The 24,231-nt window shown below is 45.3% G+C and overlaps 1 protein-coding gene across 1 annotated transcript; it reads left to right on the top strand.

Annotated features, from left to right (window-relative positions):
* The first annotated feature begins 453 nt into the window (after positions 1-453).
* On the top strand, positions 454-16,729 carry ATPSCKMT (ATP synthase c subunit lysine N-methyltransferase). Its single transcript, XM_030856565.3, has 5 exons — positions 454-637; positions 6,196-6,485; positions 8,028-8,165; positions 9,668-9,718; positions 16,358-16,729. The coding sequence occupies exons 1-5, from the start codon at positions 610-612 to the stop codon at positions 16,526-16,528; spliced, it is 678 nt and encodes a 225-aa protein (XP_030712425.2). The 5' UTR covers positions 454-609; the 3' UTR covers positions 16,529-16,729.
* Positions 16,730-24,231: the final 7,502 nt, after the last annotated feature.

The following is a 24,231-nucleotide window of genomic DNA, read 5'->3' as shown; positions in this document are numbered from 1 at the left end:
TTACTAGAGACTAGTTTAACGCCGGACAGTACCTTCTGGAATCAGCGGCCTTCGGAAACTTCTATCATCCAGGAAGCTGTGGGGGGAAGTTGGAAGACACGGACGGGAACTTGAGAACCCACAAGCCAGGAGTAGATAGAAGTTCAACATTTATTAAATCTATAAAATTGACTATTTCTTGACAGTGGTTCCCAACGAGGAGCTCATTTACTTAGAGCATTATTTTCTCCCTCCTTCCCACCCCGGCTCCGAGGAGATGGTAGAGTCCACTTCCTGTTTTTAAAACTACCGGAGATCTCGCGATGGAAGAAGGAGGTGAGCGCGGCCGGGCGTGGTGGTGTGTTCCGGGCGTGGTGGTGTGTTCCGGGCGTGGGCGGGGGCGCGGCGTGGGCCTCCTGGGCCTGGTGGTCAGTCAGCCGGGATGTCAGCGAGGCAGCAGGTCCGTGTTGGCGCGGCGGGACTGAGAGCTGCGGGGCCGCTGCTCGGGCTCGAGGTCTGGGGTTTGGTGCTCAGTGCTTGTGCCTGCGGCGGTCCTGGTATCTGGCCACCAGGAACTGTTCTCAGCGTTTCAGAGCGAATAACTCACTTAATCCGGAACGGTCTTCTGAGATGTGGGCACTGGAGTCACACTGTCCGGGTGGGGATCACAGCTCTGCCACTTACTAGCTGTGTCTTTGGAGAAGTGACTTGTCTGCAAAAATGGCAATAGTAACAGTAGCATCTCTGTTTACGGCTGCTTTACGGATTCAGGGAGAACAGTGCCTGGTCCCTAGCAAGCTCTGTTTGTTTGTATTATGTGTTTGTTAAAGAGATTTGTTTGTATTTGTGTTTGTTAAAGAGATCACCGTTTTGCACGAATACTCCAGTAACTTGCCCAGAGTTACCCAGCTAGTAAGAAGCAAAATGGCCTGGCCTTGCGCTAAGAGTCCCACTCTGAAGCCCTGTGTTGTGCTGCCTGTGAAAGATCTTTTCCTGGCAGCCCTATCTAAGTAATACCAGGTCCTCTGAATCCCCTCTGCTGCTTTTTCTTCGGAGTGCTGATCACGACGTAATACTTTCTAGGCTTAGACTTATTTGTTATGGGTTTCCAGTCTCCCTGCACTCTAGCTGCTGTAGAATAGGGACTTACTCTGCTGTATTATTCCTAGCCTTTATCGGCTGCTCAGATGTTGAAATGAATGCGTGGGTTGTAACATTTAACTGTGGCCTGAAAGTTAAGAATTGGCTTTGTCACTGGATGGTTTGTGGTGGGCATTTAACCTCTCCTGTTGCTTGGCCCACTTAAGTGGTGCTCCGAGGACATTTTGGCTCTGGTCTCAATTCACTTTGGCTTGGTCAAGTCAGCGTTTCCTCATTCACGGTGATGAATCCTGTAATCCATTTGGTTCATTAGTGTCCTGAAGTATAGAAAATGTCTAATGATGTCCCCTATGCAGTTATTTCCTGTCAAAACATGGAAAAAAAGTTTTTTTCTAATGTCAATACATTCTCTGTTTCAAAAAGACACAAATGACGTTAGACCAGTACAAGAAAGGCTTCTTAAGGGACAAAATAATATACGTTAAAGGGACATAAAATACATGCTGTAGTTTTTCAGCCTGTATGTATATGCAAGTACACGGTGAACAGCCCTAAAATATTGCGACGTTCAAATATAAACCCCACTTTAAACAAACGGCAGGTCCCAATCCCCAAAAGGCCTGTCCTTTCTTCCTGGCCTTTTTCCTTTGGCTTGAACTCGGATAAGAACCCTGTACCTTTTTGTGCCTCTGTCACTGCCTCTAGCTTTGGCTGACCCAGATCTGTCACTGAAAATTGAGATTTTCAACCATTATCAGAAGTCAGTAACTAGGCAAGGCTGGAGACAACAGAAGTTCACTTTTCTGGGTCATTTACTTTCAACAACTGGCTCCCTCCAAGTGCTCAAAAATAGCCAATGGTCCCCACAGCTCTCATGTAAAGGAATGTTGCCATGTTCAAAAGAGCACATGTGACAAATCTTATGTCATTTATATGACAGTAAGACTGAATCTAACATGTTCCATCCGGAGGATTAGACATTTGTAGAAGCAGTCTTGATTTTAGCTTTGAATCTTTAAGGATTGGCTTTCACTGATAAAAATCAGTGCATTTTTTACTGAACGGACATAGCAATATTTTAGATATATACATTGGATTTACATAGTAACTTCTTCAAAAGCTCATGCAAGTTTTTGTGACGTTGAAAGACTTTTGCAGGTCTAAAAACTTGACACAGAAGATTGAGTGATTTCATCAAGGGGTACACTGCTGCCAGTGTTGACTTTCTAAAAAACACAAATACTGTAGTGCTTTTGCACAGAAAGTTTCATCCCAGTGCATAAGAATAAAGTACATGTTTAACCTGGTGTGCAAGGGCTCCCCCCTCCTTCCTGTTTTATCTCCCACCCCGTGCTCATCAAACTGCTCCCCCGCCTTCCATGCCTTGGTTCCAAGGTGTCCGTCTTTCTTTTGAGAATGTCCCTTTTCTAATACAGATATCCTTTGCTTTTTGAAAATGAACTTTACACCACTTTGCTTTTGTGAAAAACCTACATTAGCCCCTGTTTTCCCAAACTGAAAGGAGTCCAAAGAAGGTTTTTGCTTTCATGACAAAGGGGGAAAAGGGAACACAGCGTGCTGACTTAGTTTTGCAGGGAGCTGTCCCGGAGAAAGTGTGCGCCCCGGCAGCGGGAGCAGCCCCGCCAGGCTCCTTCCCCAGAAACCACACTCAGCATCCAGCCGCCACAGCCCTGAACTGTGTCTGGGAGCATCCGTGCTTCACCTAGATTTCTTTTGCTTTAAGCCGTTTGGCTTACGAAAGATTTCATGGAAACACTCTGCTTTTGGACAGTGGGGGAAACCTGTACCCTCACGCCCCGCTCAGATTCTGTTTCTGCCGACACCTTCCCGGTTCCATCATTGGGATCAGTCTTTCCTCCACCTCCTGTCGTATTCCCATGGCGTTTGGTACACGTTAGAGCATCTCTCACAACCTGCCTTGTAACTGTCTCCACTGGGCCCCCACCACTCACTCAGGCTAATGGGGGCCCTGAAGACCAGGAGTTCATCACATCTTTTGCTGATTAAGTTGAAGGGCCCATGTGTACACAGGTGAAACCGTTTGGGTCATCTGACTCGTGTTGGTCTAATCAACTCCCTATTGGCTTATGCTGACTAGAGAAACAGTCCATCAACAGACAAGTGGATAAACAAAATGTGGGCTATCCATACAGTGGGATATTAAATATTTGGCCATAAGGAGGAATAAAGTGCTGATACATAGTACAACATGGATGAATCTTGAGAACATTATGCTAGGTGAAAAGTCACTCACAAAAACCGCATACTGTATGATTTCACTCATGAAAGTCTGCTTCCTTTAGAGACAGAAGGCAGATTTGTGGCCGCTTAGGGCCAGAGGGGCAGGGGGGAGGATGGGGGGTGATGGCTAAAAGCATAAGGGGTTCCTTCTGGAAGTAATGAAGAAGTTCTGAATTTAACTATGGTGATGGTTACACATATCTGAATCTACTAAGAACCTTTGAATGGTACACATCAGATGGGCAAATTGTATGATATATGAATTACATCTCAATAAAGCTGTTAAAAATTGTTGAGCCCCCCTGTGATAGTATTGAGAGTAATAATAATAGTGGCCAGTAGTCATCACTTTCTCTCTCGGGCTGTGCTAAGGGCTTTATATGCATTGTTTATTTAACTGACCCAATAACTCTGTAACGATAGTATTATTTTAGAATGTTACAGGCAAGGAAACTGAGCCTTAGCAACAACTAGTGCCACACAACCTGTTCAGTTCTGAGACTCCAGAGTTGTGTGGCTGGAATCTTCCTAACCACTGTCCTCTACAGTTGGAATGCCTGCAGGAGGATTTTACACAAGGCAGGACAGATGTGCCTTGACTTATAAAAAAGAAAAATCAAATGCACTTCTATTAGCATGTAAGTTCCTCCATACAATGCTGAAAAGTATAAATGAGAATGTATTTAAAACTCTTGCTTTCTATCAAACACAATCACTTTCCTAAACTTTACTTTACTTCCATCGCCTGCATCAGCAATAGACTTTTGTTGTTGTGTCTGAACTGGTTTTCCTCCCTGACACTAGTTGTAAAACTCACTTCAGGGCACCTCGGGCAGCAACAACAAAGCTGCAACAAAGATGCTGAGGTGGGTCAGCTCCTCCCCCCACCCCCCCAAGCAGTGACTCACAGCCGTGGGCCAGCTTCTGGTGTGTCCTGTGTTCACATTTGGACCTCACCACAGCTGTGACAGATGACCACATCTCATGGGTATGGTAGGTGGAAATAGGTCCATGTTTGAATCCCCGGACCCTGCGAGGCCGCTACCTGGGGAGCAAGTTGGCAGATGTGGTTAAGTTAAGGACCTTGACGTGGGGGAATTATCCTGGCTTGTCTGGGTGGGCCAGTGTGCTCACAAGGGGAGGATCCCTTTCCTATAAAGGAAAGGGGGGCAGGGCTGTCAGAGGAGGTGTTGCGATGGAACCAGAGGTTGAGCGATGTGGGACCGGTGGCCGAGGAATGCAGGTGGCCCATCCTACCCTAGAGCTTCCAGAAGGAACACAGCATAGCCAGCCTATTTCAGGCATCTGACCTTCAGAACTGTACGTTAATAAATGCGTGTTTTTATTTATTTTTTCACACACACACACACACACACACACTGTATTTTATTTTTACAGGAGATAAATAGACTGACACCAAGCATTGCAAATGGATGACCACGACAAAAGCAACAATGATTGCAATTACCAAACACGAAACACTCACACTGTGTCATAATATTGACATTCAGTCCAGGAATCCTCCACTGTAACAGCTCCTTCACTTTGCAGTGAAAATTGATTTATATATTTTTTGCCTCTGGGTCCTTGTGGGATTTTTTTTTTTAATTCAAACAGTCATAAAAATTATAATCATCCGCATCAGCTATGCGTGTTGTTTTAACCCACCAACTTTGTGGTTATTTCTTACAGCAGCAGCAGGAGACTAACCCAGTGGGCCTTTTGTATGGCTTACTAAGGCCAAAACTATGAACACTACTGCCTTCGATGGATAAGACTCTGTTGTCGCCCCTCCTCTCACTCTCCTTTTTCCTGCAGATTCCTGTGGTTTTGGTCTTAGCGCCTCAGTGAGATGGAGAGCTGGTTCAGGGCAGCGATGGGCTTGTTCCCTGTGGGGTTCAGGTGCTGGGCGCTGTTCTGAGTGCTCTTCCTGTATCCCCTTGTTTCATCCTCACAAGGATCCCATGATCCTCACCTTACAGAGGAGGAGACTGAGGTTCCGAGAGGTGAAGGGTCACAGCTCTTAGTGAGGGGCGGAGCCAGGGTCCTGACCTTGGCAGCCTCTGCAGCCGTGCCCTTCGCTCTTGTGCTGTGCTCATCATTAATCCATTTAGAAATTAATTTCAAGTCAATTTCAACTTAAAAAACTTGAGATCCTATTAGGAATACTGTTCTAAAGGATAAACTCAAGAGGAGGTTATGTAAGTTACCATTTGTTTCCTCTGTAATCAGTGACTAGAGTTTGCTATATTCTGTACTTGTGATAACATTGAAATGCTTATTTTATTTTTTGTTCTTTGTGGATCTGCTTTAAAAATCTCCTTATTACCATATTTAGTAAAACCTGAGTTTTGTCTCCTCTGTACTTCAGAATTGAATTTGTACAACTGGATAATTGATGCCTGACCAATTTTGATGTAGAATACTTTCATCCTATTTGAAATAGGGTAATAATCAGACATTTTCATGCTTATTTCTTTATGGGGCTTTGTTCTGAACCATAAAAATATGGAGTACATAGTTAATATTTGAATTAACGGATACTGATTCATAAAATACCAAATAGATTGGAACACATTGTTTTCTAAGGAAGATGCCTAGAAAAAAAATCAATATGTTGGAAAGAAAAGGTTTTAGTCTTCCGTGAGTATTGAATACTTTTCTGTAAAACACTTTAGTTGCTGGACTCTAGAACTCATTGTGGAATTCTACATTTGTAATTTAAATTGTATTGAGCAAAATTATCCTTTAAAAAGCATGAGTGTATTTGTCAATAAGAATTGTAAAAAACACCCCTACCTTGGATTTCCCATTTGGTGCTACATATATCTTCTCTGCTTGCTCTCAATCCAGGGACACCCCCAGAAACACTTAAAGAAGAAAGGCAGTCAGGATGTGTTCCACCTACAAGTCTTGAGGGCAACAGTTTGAAGAAAAGCAATTGGGGGTTCTTATTTACTGGCATTGTTGGGGGGACGCTGGTGGTCGTGTATGCTGTGGCCACACCGTTTATAACACCAGCCTTCCGAAGAATCTGTTTGCCTTTTGTACCTGCAACTGCAAAGCAGATTGAAAATGTTGTGAAAATGTTGCGATGCAGGAGAGGACCCCTGGTAGACATCGGTAGTGGCGACGGACGTATCGTGAGTTATGCGAAGATGTTTTAAGGTTTATGTTGTTTTAGGTTTTAAGGTTTAAAATTTCTGTTTCACATTTCTTGTGAGGCTTATGCAAAGACTTGCTAAATTGACAGCCTGATTAAAGTCATTTAATTTTGTGTTTGTTTGGCTGAACTTCTAAGCCCTTCAGCGGGATTTTGGAATTTATTTTTCTCAGATTTAATTTTTCTTAAAGGTGAAAGTGCACTGTAGATCTGCCAGGTAAAAAGGAACAACTAATTTGTAATTATGAAGTTGTCCATTAAAAAACTTAGGCAGTAGAGGTGACATAACCAGAAGAAACATGTTAAGTCATGTAGTTTGTTTTACATTTTTTGCATCGTAAATGCTTCTACATTTACCTGTATTTATACAAGTATCATAATTCCTGTGTGGTAATATTGAGTTAAATAAGGAAGAGCCAATGTGTTGAGCCCCACTTATCCAAAAATCAGACTTTCAGTGACTTCAGCTCATTGTGACCCCAGCTAGGAACCTATAAATAAAGACTTAAAGCCACTGACTGGCCAACGGTGTCCCTCGTTGGGCAAGGTGGCACCATCTTTAGGCCTCCCCCCAGATGATGAGCAGAAAGTGAGGATAGCAGAAGCATAGGCTCGTGTTCTGGAAACATTTAGTGTGGAAACCAGCAGGGTACAGCACCATTCACTGCCCCTGCAGACGTGGACCCTGCAAGTTTCATGGTAGTGACCTGGAATAATCAGCAAGAGTGACTTGTTTTGAAGAAATCCGGGGATTATATATTAACTAGGAGGACATTTTAAAATCCAGATATGAACGCTTTACATCTCTGGATGGTCTCTTTCTGGTTTCTAAGAAAATGGCAAAGGGGCGACACCGTAGTTACTTGGGAAATTGCCGTAGATGGGACAGTTCCTTCAGGGCTGCTCCCTTGAACAGTGGTGGCAAAACAGGGTGAGCAGAGACCGCAGCCCAGCCCACCGTCCCTCTCACCTTTGGAGGCCGGGGACATTCGGCACTTGACTTTATCCTGACTCGTTCCATTTTGCTTTTACCTGTTGTCGATTTTGAGCGAACCATCATTAAATACCAAGGAAATGTGTAATTAATTGCAGGTTCCTCACTGACCGGTTGTTCTCATTGCATGTTACAGCTAGTTCACAAAACAGTCTCCAGGCTCGCTCAGTTCACCTGCTGCTGTTCCGTCAGTGATGGAAGGAGAAGGCAGGTTTTCAGAAACTTTTTGTCAGCCCTTCCTGGGGTGGGCCAGTCCAGAATGAATTAGGCAGCTGTCCAAAGCAAGCCTGTTCTGATGCTCAAGGTGAAATCTTCGACAGAAAAATAAGAAAACTGAGTTTAAATGGACGGGCATTATGTTGTCCACAAAGCTATTGTAACTTCAGAGCCCCACCTTTAAATGGTGTCTTGAACAAACACCTTTTGATTGGATGTTTTATGATTATAGACCATAAATAGGAAGTTTTCATATCATTTGACTATGTGAGTTGATGTTTTTCTTATTTTGAACATGGCCTCTCCCCACAGGTAATAGCAGCTGCAAAGGAAGGATTCACAGCTGTGGGTTATGAATTAAACCCCTGGCTCGTCTGGTACTCCAGATACTGCGCTCGGCGGGAAGGGGTGCAGGCATCGGCCAAATTTTACATCTCAGACTTGTGGAAGGTAAGTAAGGCAGAGGATGGTGCTAGGAAACTCCACCCCCAAACTTTATAATTCATGGTTAGTATGACTGAGACCTGAAGATGTATTAAAAGAAGAAATGTAAGTGTATATTTCAGCATAATGAAATGTGAACAGCTTTTAAACTGATACATTTTACAAATCAACACTACTTTAGAGTAGAAACTTCAGGTTTATAACTTACAGGTCATGTGAATACTAGCATTTCATTTACTCAATTTAAAAAGTTCTCATTTCTATTTATTATGCAGTGATAAGATTTTGATCTCTTTTGGAAGTCTTATGCATCGTAATACAGGCATTAACTTGTTAATGTCATTCTTGGTAAATAGTAGGTGTGTGTGTGTGTGTTTGTATGTGTGTATGTGTGTGAGTGTGTTTATTTGTGTGTATATGTGTATGTATGTGTGTGTGAATGTGTGTGTGTATATGTGAGACTGTTTATGTATATGTGTGTTTGTGTATGTGTGTGTATGTGTGTATGTGTGTGAGACTGTATATGTGTGAGTTTGTGTATGTGTGTGTATGTGAATGTGTGTATTTATGTGTGTGTACATGTGTGTTTGTATATGTGTGAGTGTGTATATGTGGTTTATGTGTGTGAGTGTTTATATGTGTGTGTGAGTGTGTGTGTGTGTGTGTGTGTGTGTGTGTGTGTGTATGTGTATACATACCTAGAGAGAGACAGAGATGGTGCAGGAGAAAAGAAGGGATCCACCAACCATGCTGTCATGGTTCCTTCATGTCTTCATAAAGCACAAGATATTTCTAAGTTTACTTGTTCTCTAAAAAGTGCCCTGTAATTTTGCTTTAGGAATGCTCCATAAAATGCTTTTTCTTAAATAACAATTTCCCATTGTAATATTGTCATCAGTAGCTTATAAAAATTCACTCGAGTTTTATTCTGTATATACGTAAATGATCTCTCCATAGAGTAAATAAAACTTTTATTGGGCACTAAGAATTTTGACTGGTGAAGCACTTTTTCCCCCAGTTTTCCAACTAAAGACCATTTCATTGCATCTTTTACTTAGTATTTTAGAGAAGAGGAGGGGGGCTAGAATTCTAAGGATGGCTCAACAGGAAAAACAGGTGGTTCTGAAATCCCTTGAGCTCTTGCTAAGCTCGTTTGGTAGAGAGTGGAGTAGAAAGCGGGCCAGGGGTGCAGACGGCCCGGGCTACCTTGATGAGCACCAGTGGTCCCTGGATGAGTCACTGCCTTTCTGACAGTTGACCCCGGGCGGCCCTGCATGGAGTGGCTGTGAAGATGAGATGAGATAACTTACGGGAAACTTTTGGAAAACTGTAACAGATGAACTAACACGGGCGAAAGTGTGAATGTGGGAAATCTTAAAAAGGACCACTCTTTGCGAAAACCCACTGTTGGGTGAAATGGGAAATTGATACTCATTTTGAAATAAAACTTAAGCTAATGTATGGCTTTCAAAAATTAATCTGTGAATTGTTTTTTCCCTCCCCTTTAGGTCACTTTTTCGCAGTACTCAAATGTTGTTGTCTTTGGCGTGCCCCAGATGGTGAGTATGCACTCTCCTGCCCCCTGCGTGTTTGGTTCTAGGTTATGAGGGGGCTTCCAGCCCGAACAGACCACCTATCTCAGGCCTGCTCCCCCATGTGCAAAATGACAGCCTCCCAAGATTCTGAGGGAACATCGGATTTTAGATCATTGGTTTAACAAAGTACTTCAGGGCCCTAGAAGATTAATCATAAAAGATCCAGTCTTGTAGTTTAAAACTTTTGCTTCAGATAAAGGTCTCAATGATCTACCTAAGCCCTAAAAATTCCAGTCTGAAAACTGCTTTATGAGCTCCTGGTGTCTAATATGGGTGGATATTTTCACGTTCACTCACTTATATTCTGCTGAAATCACTTGGGAAAGTTAAGGGAATGTTCCCTTGGAGCTGATCATTCCTTGGATTTTGCAGTGAGATGATTTTCAGGGTGCATGAGCGTTGACTAGTTTCAGCTGACCTCAGTTGACTGATTTGTATTGAACTCTGACTCTGTACTTTCACAAGTGAAAATGCTGCCGCATCAGACTGAAAATGATCCTAAATTTAGCCTTTGGAAAGGTGACCAGAATGGGATGCTTTCATTGTAATTGTTGGTTTACAGACCATAGTAAGAAATCCCCCTTCACTTTTCAAAGTATATAATTGTAGCCATAATAATCTTGGTAAAATTGGATGTTTGCTGAAATGCCACTGTATGACTGATATGATTTTTAATTTAAAAAAAAAAGAAATTTACTTTTTTGTTGTTATACCTTCTTATTCATACCTTACTTTTTGTTTAAGATGTCTCAACGCTGGAGAAGTTTTGTCTTACTGTTAGGACTTTCAGTGCGATGCCATTTTCTTTAAAAAGTCTATTTAGAAGTGCTTTTGTTAGATATTCTTGAAAGTGACAGAAGCTTATATGTTCGTAATTCTTAGCAAGCCTAAAATTAAGATGAAACCTCCGCATCTACACTTCTGTTATAGAAATGAAAAGAGGTAGAAAGGCATGATCCCTGGTTATTAAAAGAAAAGAAAAAAAACTATTTAGGATCGTAGAATTGCTATGGAATTTGATGGTTACTTCCTACTTATTGTGAAGTTTGGGCATTCTTTTGGAATAAGTAGCATTTTGGGGCAAATAACTTTAATTTGAAATCTGTACTTTCTAAAAATAGAAAGTTGCTGTTTATTCCTCGCTGTCTTGAGAGGCCCCGTGGTGGCCGCAGCAGCTGTGTCCCAGTGGGGGGCAGCAGTGGCCTTTGCTGGGCTCTAGTTCCTTGTGCTTCTAACCACTTCTGTAGTCAGTTTTGGGAACTGTTCACTCAAGGGAAATAAGAGTGTGTAATTTTGAAGAATACTGTTACGATTATTGTCCGTTCTTCTGTACACAGAGAAATCTTAAATAAGGAACTTGCAGCATTTCACTGTTCCCAGAAAAAGGGAGCGGGTGAAATACACGAAGCACCCACGTTCCCTGGGTTAAGAGGGATTCAGCCAACTTGGAGTCTTCCATGCAGGGGGATCGATCGGGGTGCAGGGCCCAGATGGCTTCTGTGGGTCTGGGGACCCTGGTTTCCGGGTGGAGGGCCCTGCTTTCCCCCTTGTCAAGCTTTGCCTACGTGGAGGCAGTGAGCGGAGGGGAGTGCTCCCAGGGGACTCACGGGGCCGGGTCGGCCCTCTGCGGGTCGTGTGAGCGCTGGAAAGTTCTTCAACCCGTCTGGGCCCCATCATGCCATTTTCTGTTAATAGACTGCATTTCCCTGGCCAGTTTCCTGGCAGTGGCTCGGTGGCTGGACAAAGCCAGCATGGCAGGAAAGGTTTCCAATGGCAACTGAAGCACACAGAGGCTGCGAGAAGCCGGAGGATGCTTAGGGAGCTCCAGAGGTGCGGACCCTGGTGTTACCCATCCTCACTCTGCCCCTGGTACCGGGCTGGTGCTTCCTAGCAGCTCTGTGCAGTGGTAGCTCAGATGAGAGCGGCTCTGACCTTTGATCCTGGGTGTGTGTCCGGCGTAGCAGGAGTAAGGGTGCCAGTGGACCTGGCAGGCCAGTGCTAGGATGGTAAACAGCCGCACTTAACACAAGCTCATGCCCCAAGAGTGTCTTTTTGGAATGTGGGACAGATCGGTTGTGTCCTTGTTGAAAACCCTTCTGTGACTTCTTGCTACCTGAAAGCAGTGAGGGTAAGGCCCGGCCCTCCACATGGCCCGAGTGGTCCTGCTTCCGCCAGCCCTCTGCACACCAGCTCCATCCTTCTCTTGGCCCTTAAACTGTACTGTGTGGGGTGGTGTGTGTCCTTCTCTCTGACTTCAGTGCCCCCAGCTCTGGGCCTGGTTAGGGAGCGTCTGCTCAGCACTCGCAGGTCGGATGTCTTTTCCTTCGAGGAGCCATCCCTGATCGCCCTGTGAGACAAGCCCCAACACCCCCGACTTCTAGAGCCCTTTCCTCTCTCTGAGGACACATGGCCGCACGTTTCCTTGTGCGATGGCTTTGGTGCTGTCGGCCGTGGGCACCGCGCACTGTGAGCTCAGGAGCAGGGCGGACCTGTCGTCCTCGCTGCCAGACCTCCAGCTCAGCAGCACCCGGCCCCGTGATGGCCCAGGAAACGTGTGTCAAACGAACGGATGAATATCGTATAAATACACACATTAAGTACACTCTTCCAGTGGGCTATTAAGTTTCGTAACTTCAGAGGGTGACTCCTTTAATTTTAGTTATGAATCCTGTTATGACTTGATGAATGAAAATACTATCATCATGTTCTGATCAAGAAACATGATTCATGACCGAATCATTTATCATTCATTCATTCATTCAGGAGCAGGTTCCAGGAGCAGCAGGGAGGTGGGCAGGAGGAGGGGAGCAGGGGAGAGGTGGGGTCCGAGAAGAGACAGGGCTTGGGCGGGAAGGACACAGGCTGCCATGGGGAGCAGATGGGGAGGAGCCAGGGGACGGGGTCTGAGCTCTGGCAGGCATCTGGGCCATCGATGGAGCAGCTGGTGAGAGGTGGTCCAATTCTGGATGCGTTGTGAGGAGAGAACCAACAGGGTGAGCAGGCAGATCCAGTTGGGGGCACGAGGGAGGAAGGAGCCCAGGGCGGCCCGAGGTGTTTGGCCTGAGCTGCTGGAGTTTGCTGAGCCCGGAAAGGTGCAGGCAGAGTGTGCAGGGACGGGAGGGGAGACCAGGAATTCCACGTGGCCTGTGCAGTCTGGGACGCGTGTGGATATGTCAGGTGGGCGGCGGTGGATGCCAGGAGTCTGGGGCATGGGAGGGAGGGCTCGTGGGACATTAGTGCCAGGAGTTGAAGCCAAGGAGTGGCTGAGGTCACCTGGGGAGGGGCCGGAGCCGTGTAAGGCCTGAGCCTTGACCCCCAGCAAAGGACTCGAGGGGAGGGGGAGGGGGAGGGGAGGAGGGGAGAGGGAGGAGGAGGGGAGGGGAGGGGGAGGGGGAGAGCAGGTGTGTATGTGGGTTACTCCAGAAGCCAAGAGAAGCCCGTTCCAGGGAGGACTGACCAAGTGGCTTGGAGCTGCAGGTGCACTTCTCTAATGTGTCTTACGCCTTTGAGCTGGTTTCAACTTATGTTTAAAGTTTTGAAGATGTAATTAGAATACGATGAGTTCGTGTCACTTTGAAACGTGTAATTGTATGAATAATTTTGAATTTCATTAGGCGGACGTGGCACATCATGGCTTCTCTTTGTGTATGATATCAAGACCCAGGTTTGTTACATATTTATGTGTAATTTAGTCAGTTAATTTCTTATGGTTGAAATAGTGCCTTTCATTTGTACGTTTATCTTGACTTAGCATATGACAGTCATTTGGAAATAAAAGATCTGTAAAAAAGAAAAGAAGAATGGTAATGTGAATAAATTTATAATTGTCCTTTCTGTGAACAAAATTACCATAAGAAACATCTGATATTTTGGAAAAACACATATTGTCCTATTCTTTGCTTATTTAATTTTTTCCTTCAAGGAAGAAAACTTTTCCTTTTTTTTATTTTTTAAAAAAGCAATCTTTTACTAGCTGTTAAAAGAATGGAAATATTCCATCCTTAATGGAATTTATTCTTTGTTATCTTGGTATTGATTCTAATGAAGAATCAGAATTCTGGCTCACTGCAGCCATAGGTCAGGTTAGAGGAATTTTTCCAAACCTTTCTTTAAAGATATATAGGTGAGGAATAAAATCTTCCTAGAAGCCCTATTGATTTGTTCATCTTGATTTAATTGGTTACTTTTAAAGGGAGTAGGTTTTGCTCAGATCTTGGTTTCTAAATATCGTTTCTCACTCAGAGGAACCGGGAATGTTTGAGAAATGGCTGATTCCGGGGCTGAGGAAGGGAAGACACAAAAGCCTGGAACATTTTGTTGAGCCCATATAGCAGGAGGTGCTCAGAATGTTTGATGGGGCACATCGACAGGAGAGAGAAGCCAGCTTGAGGGAGTTCCCAGTGGCCAAGCTGGGACAATTTGTGTGCTAGAGTAAACAAGGACGATGGTGGGTTGTAACCCATCGAACGAAGTGAGAATCTAGGAGTTCACACTTACAGTGATGGAGAGACAGAAGGGAAAGCTATTCCTCGACGTTTTGACTGTCGATCTGGGAGGAAGGATGGAATTAGCAAATTGCCACTTTCAGTCCTTACAGTAAAACTTGACTCAGGCAGAATCATCAGGAATGCTGCATTGAGTGGGGCAGCTGGATGAGTAATAGGACATTTGCATCTTCTCAAGGCATCTCCCCGCAATTGCTTACCCATTGCAAAGGAGCAGTAGTAACCAAACTGGAGACACCAGAAAGCTCCTTGACTGAGTGGTACGTCACCCTCAAAGCAGGAGGACCCCATGGACTCGGGACCGTGGAGCCCTGCAAAGTCCACAGCCCCGCTCGTGGGGCGTTGCCAAGGACGCGCGCACCGAGTCATCATGAGCCCGTGTCAGAGGGACGTCCGGTAAATAACTGGCCTGTGTTCTTTCTTTTTTTTTTTTTTTGCGGTACGCGGGCCTCTCACTGTTGCGGCCTCTCCCGTCGCGGAGCACAGGCTCCGGACGCGCAGGCTCAGCGGCCATGGCTCACGGGCCCAGCCGCTCCGCGGCATGTGGGATCTTCCTGGACCGGGGCACGAACCCGTGTCCCCTGCATGGGCAGGCAGACTCTCAACCACTGCGCCACCAGGGAAGCCCTGGCCTGTGTTCTTAAAGGAGGTTATTGTCGTGAGAGACTAAAGGAGGCTGAGGAACCATTACAGCTCCATGCAGTGTGGGAGCCCGGCTGTGGGACAATGTGAAGGACATTACTGGGACATTTGACAAAATTGGGATGCTATTGGAATTATTATTACTGGAATACAATGTTAAATTTCCTGAATTTGATAATTGTGCTGGGTCTCTTTCTTAGAAAACACCGAAGTATCAAGGAGTAAAGGGCCATGTTGTATGCGACCTGTTCTCAAGTGGTTTAGAAAAAATGTTCAGAGAGAGGGGAAGAGAGCAATAAGACAAACTATTAAAAATTGGTGAACCTGGGTAAAGGAATACAGGAGTTCTTTGCTCTATTCTTGCAACTTTTCTATAAATTGAAATTATTCCAAAATAACAAAGGAATAAAGTAGAAAAGATGTTTTTAGGAGGTGAAGGTGGTAATATAATTTTAGGACCTGAAGATAAAATTTTAAGCAGCTGTTAATTTGCTGACGTAATTACAATGTCAGTACTCTTAGCAAGCAGTAAAACTCCTCCTTCACAGATAGTAATAAAATTATGCAAAAGTGATAAGAGGATTTTATTTTTTATAAGTTATATTGACTATCAAGAAATTAATTATCAGTGTATTATGGATGCATTTTTAAAAACTATGAAATAGCGGGCTTCCCTGGTGGCGCAGTGGTTGAGAGTCCGCCTGCTGATGAAGGGGACACGGGTTCGTGCCCCGGTCCGGGAAGATCCCACATGCCGCGGAGCGGCTGGGCCCATGAGCCATGGCTGCTGAGCCTGCACGTCCGGAGCCTGTGCTCCACAACGGGAGAAGCCACAACAGTGAGAGGCCTGCGTACTGCAAAGAAAAACCCCCCAAAAACAAAAAAAAAACTATGAAATATTTCATCATATTTCAAGTTGGTAGAATGTGTATATTTTTTCATGGTCTAATTATACCATTTTTTGTTGATTTTAGGTGCTGTTGATTTTAAGATGTACCATTGCTATTGGGAAAGAAAAAAAAATGTTGCCAATTATAGTTCTAAGACAATGTCAATTGTACGATGTATCCTGATTTCAGACATGTTAAAAATGTGGAAAAAGATAAATAATTGAGACAGGTAGATTGAAATGTTTAGGTAGGTAAATAATTTAAGGCTGCTTCTCACATTAATTACTGCCACATCATGATTTTAGTCAGGAAAGTGAACTCTGTGATACACATCTGCTATAAATGGCAAATTTTATAATTGATACTAGAATATTCTTATAACTGTTGTTCATGTGACTTCTGTATTTTAATGGATTATTTGATGATGTATTTATGCCCAGGAGTGGTATTTTTACACTCAGTAATTTTGCACAGGCTTTTTTCAGGGATGCAGATACAAAAGGACATTGAGAAATCATTTCCTCCGACTATCCGCTCACTGAAATGATGGCTGTCGTTCTCCACAGATGCTGCAGTTGGAGAAGAAGCTTGAGCTTGAACTTGAGGACGAGGCTAGAGTCATTGCTTGCCGGTTCCCCTTCCCACACTGGACCCCGGCCCAGGTCACAGGGGAGGGGATAGACACCGTGTGGGCCTACGATGCCAGTTCTTTCAGGAGAAGTAAGAAAAGGCCCTGAAGATCCGTGCATTTCCAGTTGGTCATTCAAATATAAACTTTATCCAGAGAATTTTCTGAAGTGTTGGGGGTCTTTGATTTTATAGAGACTTAAGGCTGTGTCTTCAGCAAAGAGGATGTTTTTCCTTGTTATGGAATGAGAAATTATGATTGCTTTCCTTAACTTTTGGAGAAAATAAACAGCAGTTGAGAACAGCAGGTAGATTTAAAGCTCCTTTCATGGTGTGTTCAAAACAAATGTGCTTGCTGCTTTCCGTGCACTCGGGTGCGTGAAAACATGGGTGAGCTATGGTCATGTTGGTGGGTGGGGAGATGCCAGCAGCCCTCCACATTATAAAGAACATGCTTTAATGCCACAGATGAGAAGAGACAATTTAAAAGGAGGGAATGCATTTGTAAATGTTTGCAATTTCCTGTAACTTTATTCACACTTGAGATTTATCTCTTTTTTTTCTGTACTAGGTCAAAATTAATTTTCTGAAGGATTTAGAGAGGTATTTATATATATATATATAGTTTTAAAATTTTTTTAAAAAATTTAATTAATTAAGTTATTTATTTATTTTTGGCTGTGTTGGGTCTTCGTTGCTGCACACAGGCTTTTCTCTAGTTGTGGTGAGCGGGGGCTACTCTTCGTTGTGATGCGTGGGCTTCTTATTGTGGTGGCTTTTCTTGTTGTGGAGCATGGGCTGTAGGCGTGCGGGCTTCAGTAGTTGCAGCAGGCAAGCTTAGTAGTTGCGGCTTGTGGGCTCTAGAACACAGGCTCAGTAGTTGTGGCGCATGGGCTTAGTTGCCCCGCGGCATGTGGGATCTTCCCGGACCAGGGATCGAACCCGTGTCCCCTGCATTGGCAGGCAGATTCTTACCCACTGCTCCACCAGAGAAGCCCAGTATTTATATTTTATAACACTTATTAGGAATAATTTGTTCCAAAGTTAGTGCATTACTGTATTTTGTTGAATCTAAGCTGTGCATGTGTGTGTCAATGTGTGTCTATAAATACACATTTTAACATGTCTGAAATTGTGATGTACCTTCCAGTTGATGGTGTCTTATCACTGTAATTGGCAGTGCTGTACTTCATGAGGTAGTTGTATGTCACCCACCATAGACAGAATCTCAGATATGATGAACTCTGGTATTCAGAGAAGACACAAGGTATAGTGGAGTAGTTGGTATGGATTTAATAGTAAAATAAACAATCCTGAGCTTTGGTGTAAGCCAGACCTGGCTTCAGATCCTGCTTCCTCATTAGCAGGGACCTTGGACAAGAGGCTTTCCCTTGGTTTCCTGAGCAGCCCTGTCATTGGGATAATGATACACTGAATAGGGGGCTGGGGACCGATCTGTAAAACTCATGGCACAAAGTCCGTGGCCTGTAAGTGGCATTTATTATTTTAGACACTAAAGAAAAGCTTGTTCACAGAAGTTGCAGATTATTTCTGCTAGTCACTTCTTTATTTTATGAAAGCAGCCATTTATTTAATATTTCTCATTTATGAGAAGAGACTTGACTGATTTAGATAAAGACAAGTTAAGGAAAACCTCTGAATGTGAGTAGACAAGCTTCACATATCTGAAAAATTAATATTGAATGGGGGTTGAATAATCCTTGTGTATCATGGAAAATAAACTCCCAATTATATACCTGAAATCTAAATACCAAAGCATTTTAAGAGAGATTTGATATAAAGTGAGATGGTTTGCATCTTTAACTAAACTGATAAAAATATGATCAATTTGATAATCTTCATTTTAGTGAGAAGCCACTGTGGACTCATTCATTCATTCAGCAAATGGTTATTGAGTGTCTGCTGTATAATAAGCTTTTCCAATTCAATGGTTAATGACATGCAAGTTCCTGAATCTTATGGGATTCGTGTTCTAGAAGAGAGACAAACAAACAGGTGAGTGAATGTCACTGTGTGTGAATTCTCTGGAAGAGGTAAACAGTGGGTGGTGTAGAGAGAAACTGTGTGTCTGGGGTGAGGGGCTGGGATGTTGGGGACATGTGTCAGGTTTTTAGCTGTCACCATCCATCCGTTTCCCAATAGTCCCTGATTTCCTTACGAAGAACAAATTCTTTCTCGCTGTGTGTAGTTTTGGTGTCTTCCCCTTGCTGCCACCTTCCATTCCAGCCAGACCTGTAACTTGGCTGGGTGCATCTGGAGAGGGACCTCTCATAGCTCCCTGCCAGGAGGGTGGGGTGGGCAGAGGCCGGGTTTTGTGGAACCTTGGAGGTATTCCATAATTTCCTAGACATATTCCTGCTGGACTTGTAGAGGCATCAGGCTATCTGCAGAGTCATGTATGACTTGGCTGTTCCTCCTTTAGCTTCCTGAGAATTAGATGATGCTTGGTCCTGCAACCTTAGAGAAAAACGGACCGTTTCATAGAAGTTCTGTGATTCATGGCATCTGCAGGGTCTTTAATTGACTTTTAGTTCCTAGGTTAAGGATACGGATCAAATTTGCAAACAACACGAGGCAGGGAATGAGAGCTGCTATATTTGATGTCAAAAATGGGATTCAAAAAATGTCTATACAGATTGAAATCAGAGGCAAGTGCTAACCTGATAAAATTTAAAGTTAAATAAAACAGTAGAAATACAGCTTAGGGGTCATGTAGCATAACAGGAGCCTTTGTGAACAGACCTGGAGGTTCCATTAACACTCAGGTGCTCAAAGACTTGAGCACATTTCCATCTGAACGCATCTTTCTCTGGAAGCATGGCCCCAGGTTTGCAATGCTTGTGTTCCCCAGGTGTGCCAGGTGGGCACCTCATCAGACCCTCAGCCAACTCTGGCATTCAGACTTCTCGAAATGCTTAGCTCCACCAACTGCACATGAAACCAAGTTTAGAAGGTGTAGGAAATGAGACTCTTCCACATACATTGTTCACCGTTGCTGGGAGATGGCATACACCAGGACAGGTGATAGCCAGAATAAAAAAAAATGTAAGATTCCTGATATTTAAACCACGCAACTGGATACTACCCCACTGCCAAAGTACTTTCCCTGATGGCCAAAATTATTAAAGACCTGCTGTGAAGAATTCAGTGTCCTCAAGTCCAGGAGTCTCCTAAGCTTGTGCTAGTATGTGTATTTCCTAGCTTAGCCCTGGCCGAGCACATTCCAGAAAAGACCTTGAAGCCATTGCAGAACATACGACAGGAGTCTACTTAAGTCTCGACAGACAAGAAGCACATCCCTTGGCTGTGTGGTGTGGCTCGTTGCCCACTGTGGCCCTAGTGTGATCAGCCCTTTATTAAGATGTTGGAGTCGTGTGGGCCATGGTGGTGTATTCCTCACCTGGTCTGGGCAGCAAAGTTTGCTGACCCAGGCAGCAGGGGGTGCCAGTAGACCAGCCAAGGGGGTGTGCAGACTCTGCTCCCTCCTGCCCAACAGCCATCTCCCCTCTCCTTGGTGACAGGCACCAGTTATCCAGGTGTCAGGCGTTGATGAGTTCAGGGAATGTGGGCCCTGCCCGTTGTCTGATCCCATCGCCTGGGCGTCAGGATGGGCTGTGGGCAAGTAATCCAGTTTCCTCCAGTGAGGTTGGAGGGTCCATCCGCTAGCAACTTCGGGAAAGGTTTTGCGGCAGTAACACCTGAAGTTTTAGCAGCCATTTTGCAACCACTGGGGAAAAAATGAAGATGAAACCCAAGATACTGAGGCTGGAGGAGCAGAAAGAAGGAAAGACTCTGGGTCTTTCTTTGATGACGCACTGAGTGGCTGAACCGACCTGGAGCCTCTGACTTCAAGACATCTTGTGCGGTGAAGTGATAAAACCATGTTGTTCTTAAGCTGTTTTTACGTGGGTGCTGTGTTATTTGCACCCTCAGCAGCCTGACGGAGACAGGAGGGTTGAGGCTGCATTGGGGTGAGAGGTGCCCGGCAGTGTGAATGAGCCCACTCCCCCCGTCTGGAGGGCCCTGGAGGAGGCAACACCTGCTAGCGAGGTTGGAAGGTATGTCTGGAGTGTCCCAGAGAGACGGCGAGCTCCCAGGAGCAGGGAAGCCTGCTCCCAGAGTGGTGTTTGGGAACTCTTTACCAAGTCAAGGGGGCTGTGAACTTGGACGTGGCCTTCACAGTGACATCTGAGGAGAGCATCCTGTCCTTGGGGACACAGGCAGGGATGAGTAATAGCAGAGCTTCAGCTGTATCCCTACGCCCAGGGAGTCCTGTAGGGGGAGAGATGATTTCTCAGGATGGGAAAGGAATTAGAAAAAGGAAGAAATCACCTTGGACTGCCTTTCTTGACAGGTAGGGTTGCCAAGTAGAGGAGCTGTGTTATGGACTGCACGTTTGAGTCCCCCAAAATTCCTGTGTTGAAATCCTAACCCCCCCACCCCCCCACAGTGTGATGGTATCAGGAGGTGGGGCCTTTGCTTTAGGTCATGAGGGTGGGGCCCTCATCAACGGGGTTAGTGCCCTGATAAAAGAGACCCCCAGAGAGCTCCCTCACCCCTTCTACCACGTGAGGACACAGCGAGAAAAGGGCCATCTATGAACGAGGACGCAGGCCCCCACCAGACTCTGGATCAGCCAGCGCTTTGACTTTGGACTCCCCAGCCTCCAGAACTGTGAGAGTTAAATGCTTGGTGTTTAAGCCCCCCAGTTAGAGCAGCCCGGGCTAAGACAAACTGGTACTTAAGAGAGCCACGCTTGGCACTGCCCAGACTTGTCCGGGCCCTAGCCAGCATTCCCTTAGCTCTGATGAGGAAAGGAACTTAAAGGGAGCTAAGCTTCAAGAGGACTCTCCCATGTGCCGGCTGTGAAGGGCAGCAAACCATCCCGCTGACCTGATGGTCAGGACTGAATAGGCTCCAGAAGTTCTAGTGGGCCGTTGGAGGGTGTGGTTGGACCATGCTCGCAAAGGAGGCCTCCCCGGGAGGGGTCTCCTCCCCAGGTCTCCCCTCCAGGCTCACACGGGGGAAGCTTTTGGCAGTTTGTCTCTAAACTAACATGGGTGATGTAAAAAACTAGAATTAGAAAAGGGAGCAGAAGAAACCACATTGATAAGCAGAGTGACTTCTAGATGGTAAAGTGTCCTGAAAAGACATCCTAAGAGGCACAGAGTGGTTGTGATGTTTATCCTGGGTGAGAGACGGTTCGGAGGAAAGAGCTTTCAGCTTTTGAAGGGCTTCCAAGCAGCAGCAGAAAGGAAAGTGATAACACGGCTGTGTGCCTGGGTTTCCATGCACTGGAACTGTCCCGTTCTCATCCTCAGGGAGGTGGCACCGTCTTTACTTATGTTTCCTTTTTTAACCAAGGCGGGGGTGGTGGTGGTGTGTCATCATTAACTTGCTCAGTTACAACCTGACCCGGAGGCGCAGGGTCTTACTACACTTGGCTGCTTCCCTGCAATTCGACCTGTTCTGTGGCTCTGGGGTGTGAACTGGGGTCATTGGGTGGGTGCCAGAGGGACGTGACGTTCACCCTCAGGATGAAGTACAGTCCTAATAAAGTCATTTATAGTCAAAATGTGTTGCCTCTGGACCTGGTGAGTCCCTTGTCACTGGAGATGCTGGAGCAGAGGCTGGACAGCCACTTGGTGGGGATGTTGCCGAAGGGATCCTTCCACAAGCAGGCTGAGTCCTAAGACTTGAAATGATGATGAGTTTTCCCATCTTAGCGGGGCCGCCAACCTCCGGGGGTCTGGGAGGCATCACAGCAGCCTTCAGCGGTGAAGGCGAGTCACACAACTGCAGAACTCAGCATCCCCAAACACAAGGAGGCTGTGATTTGCTAACAAGGTAGTTGAAGTACTGGGGTGCAGATGAGTGAAGAGAAACGTATCAGGACTCCAGCTGAGAAATGTGTAGGACCAGAGAAGGAAGTTGGAATCTATAACCCCCCCCCCCCCCACCGCCAAGGGCTCAGCTGGAGAGAACACAGTTGTGTTCCCTGGGTCCTGATTAAACCAGGGGACTGTTTCTGAAGACTCTGGTGGAAATAGGTCACTAACGGTGCCTCATTCCCTTCTGACACTGCCTCACCGAGAACCTTGTCCCCGGAGCAGCCTTCTGAGGACCAGAAGCCCGCGACCCTTCTGCAGTTTGTCGGCCCAGGTTTGGACATCTGGTGCGGCTGGCGGATAGACGCGAGCTGAGCTGCGGGATTCGGTGTTGAGAATTTTAACTGGAGAACAGAAGAATTGGGAAAATCTTAGTGGAAGTTAAAGTTATGAAGTTGAGGCCAGAGGAACTTGGTGTGAGAGACGAGAGCCAGGTTTCTCTCTGGGTCAAGGGCTCCGTGCAGGGGCCAGGCCATGGTGCTGGGGACATGGAGGGTGGGACCCCCTGCCAGGTGCCTGCCCCCACCCGCCGGGCGGCAGGAGGACATGTCACTGTTCTGGAACGTCTCAGCTGCCTCTTCATCAGAGGAGTGTCCTCTTCCTTGAAGAGCTCCATTTAGGAACTAGGTTATTTTGGACGAATGAAAATACTACTCATCATAGCAGGTATTAAACAGGAGGAGCTCTTTTTCCCCAAAGACGGTGCAGGTCATATACTTAAATGGAAAAAGATGGATATTTGTATAAATGTAAGAAAATCTCCATCTAAATAACACAATAAAGTTTTTCGCTCAGGTAGAAAACTTCAGTCGTCCAGGATCCTCTCGGGCAGGACTCCTTCTCCCTTCGGAGTGAAGTGTTGCTGTAATAAGGACGTGTTACAGTTGTATTGGAATTGGTGCACTCGTGACCCAGTGGACTGATGCAAATGGAATATGAGCAACAAAAACCATATGCCTGGGCTTCCCTGGTGGCGCAGTGGTTGGGAGTCCGCCTGCCGATGCAGGGGACGCGGGTTCGTGCCACGGTCCGGGAAGATCCGGGCTGGGCCCGTGAGCCATGGCCGCTGAGCCTGCACGTCCGGAGCCTATGCTCCGCAATGGGAGAGACCACAACAGTGAGAGGCCTGCGTACCGCAAAACAAACAAACAAAAACCATATGCCTTTTCCAGGTGAGGGAGATTAGATGTCTTAACTCTTTCTCATTTAATATTATGGTGTGAACGTTATCCGGAAGGATGGATAAAACAGTAGCTCATCGATCACTAGGTTTAATTCAAGGATTCGAGGGAGGAATCAAGTGAGTTTTCTTCTCCATAATATTGTAGGATGAGCAGTTGGGCAGCTGTGTCAGAATAATTTCACAAAACTCCATCTATATCCCAAACTCCGTGGATACATTCATTTGGCGAGGTCTTGTACGGTTGGCTATAAATATAGCTTTGCGGTATTGTCCGTGGGGAACGTGACAGCTGAAGAAGGGGCGGCGTGTCACAAGACATTAGGCGAATGCCCGTACCGCATAACTGGGAGTCAGCAAAATCCTAAGGCAAGTTCATGAAGCTGTTGCTGTTCCAGTGATCTTCCCTTTACCTCCCCCTGCACTGACCTTGTCCCAGGCTCTTACCCTTTACCCCTTTACCTTTTTGGCTTTTGCACATTTTTTCACACTTTAACATTTAAAAAAATTTTTTATTGAAGTATAGTTGATTTACAATGTTGTTTTAGTTTCAGGTGTACAGCAAAGTGATTCAGTTCTACATATATGTATTTTTCAGATTCTTTTCCTTTATAGGTTATTACAAAATATTGAGTATAGTTCCATGGGCTATACAGTAGGTCCTTCTTGTTTATTTTATATACAGTAGTGTGTATCTGTTAATCCCGAACTCCTAATTTATCCC

Source organism: Globicephala melas, chromosome 3 (genome assembly GCF_963455315.2).
Source record: "Globicephala melas chromosome 3, mGloMel1.2, whole genome shotgun sequence".
Classification (NCBI taxonomy): domain Eukaryota; kingdom Metazoa; phylum Chordata; class Mammalia; order Artiodactyla; family Delphinidae; genus Globicephala; species Globicephala melas.
The sequence above is the reverse complement of the archived record's forward strand: the minus strand, read 5'-3'. Positions and strand labels throughout refer to the sequence as shown.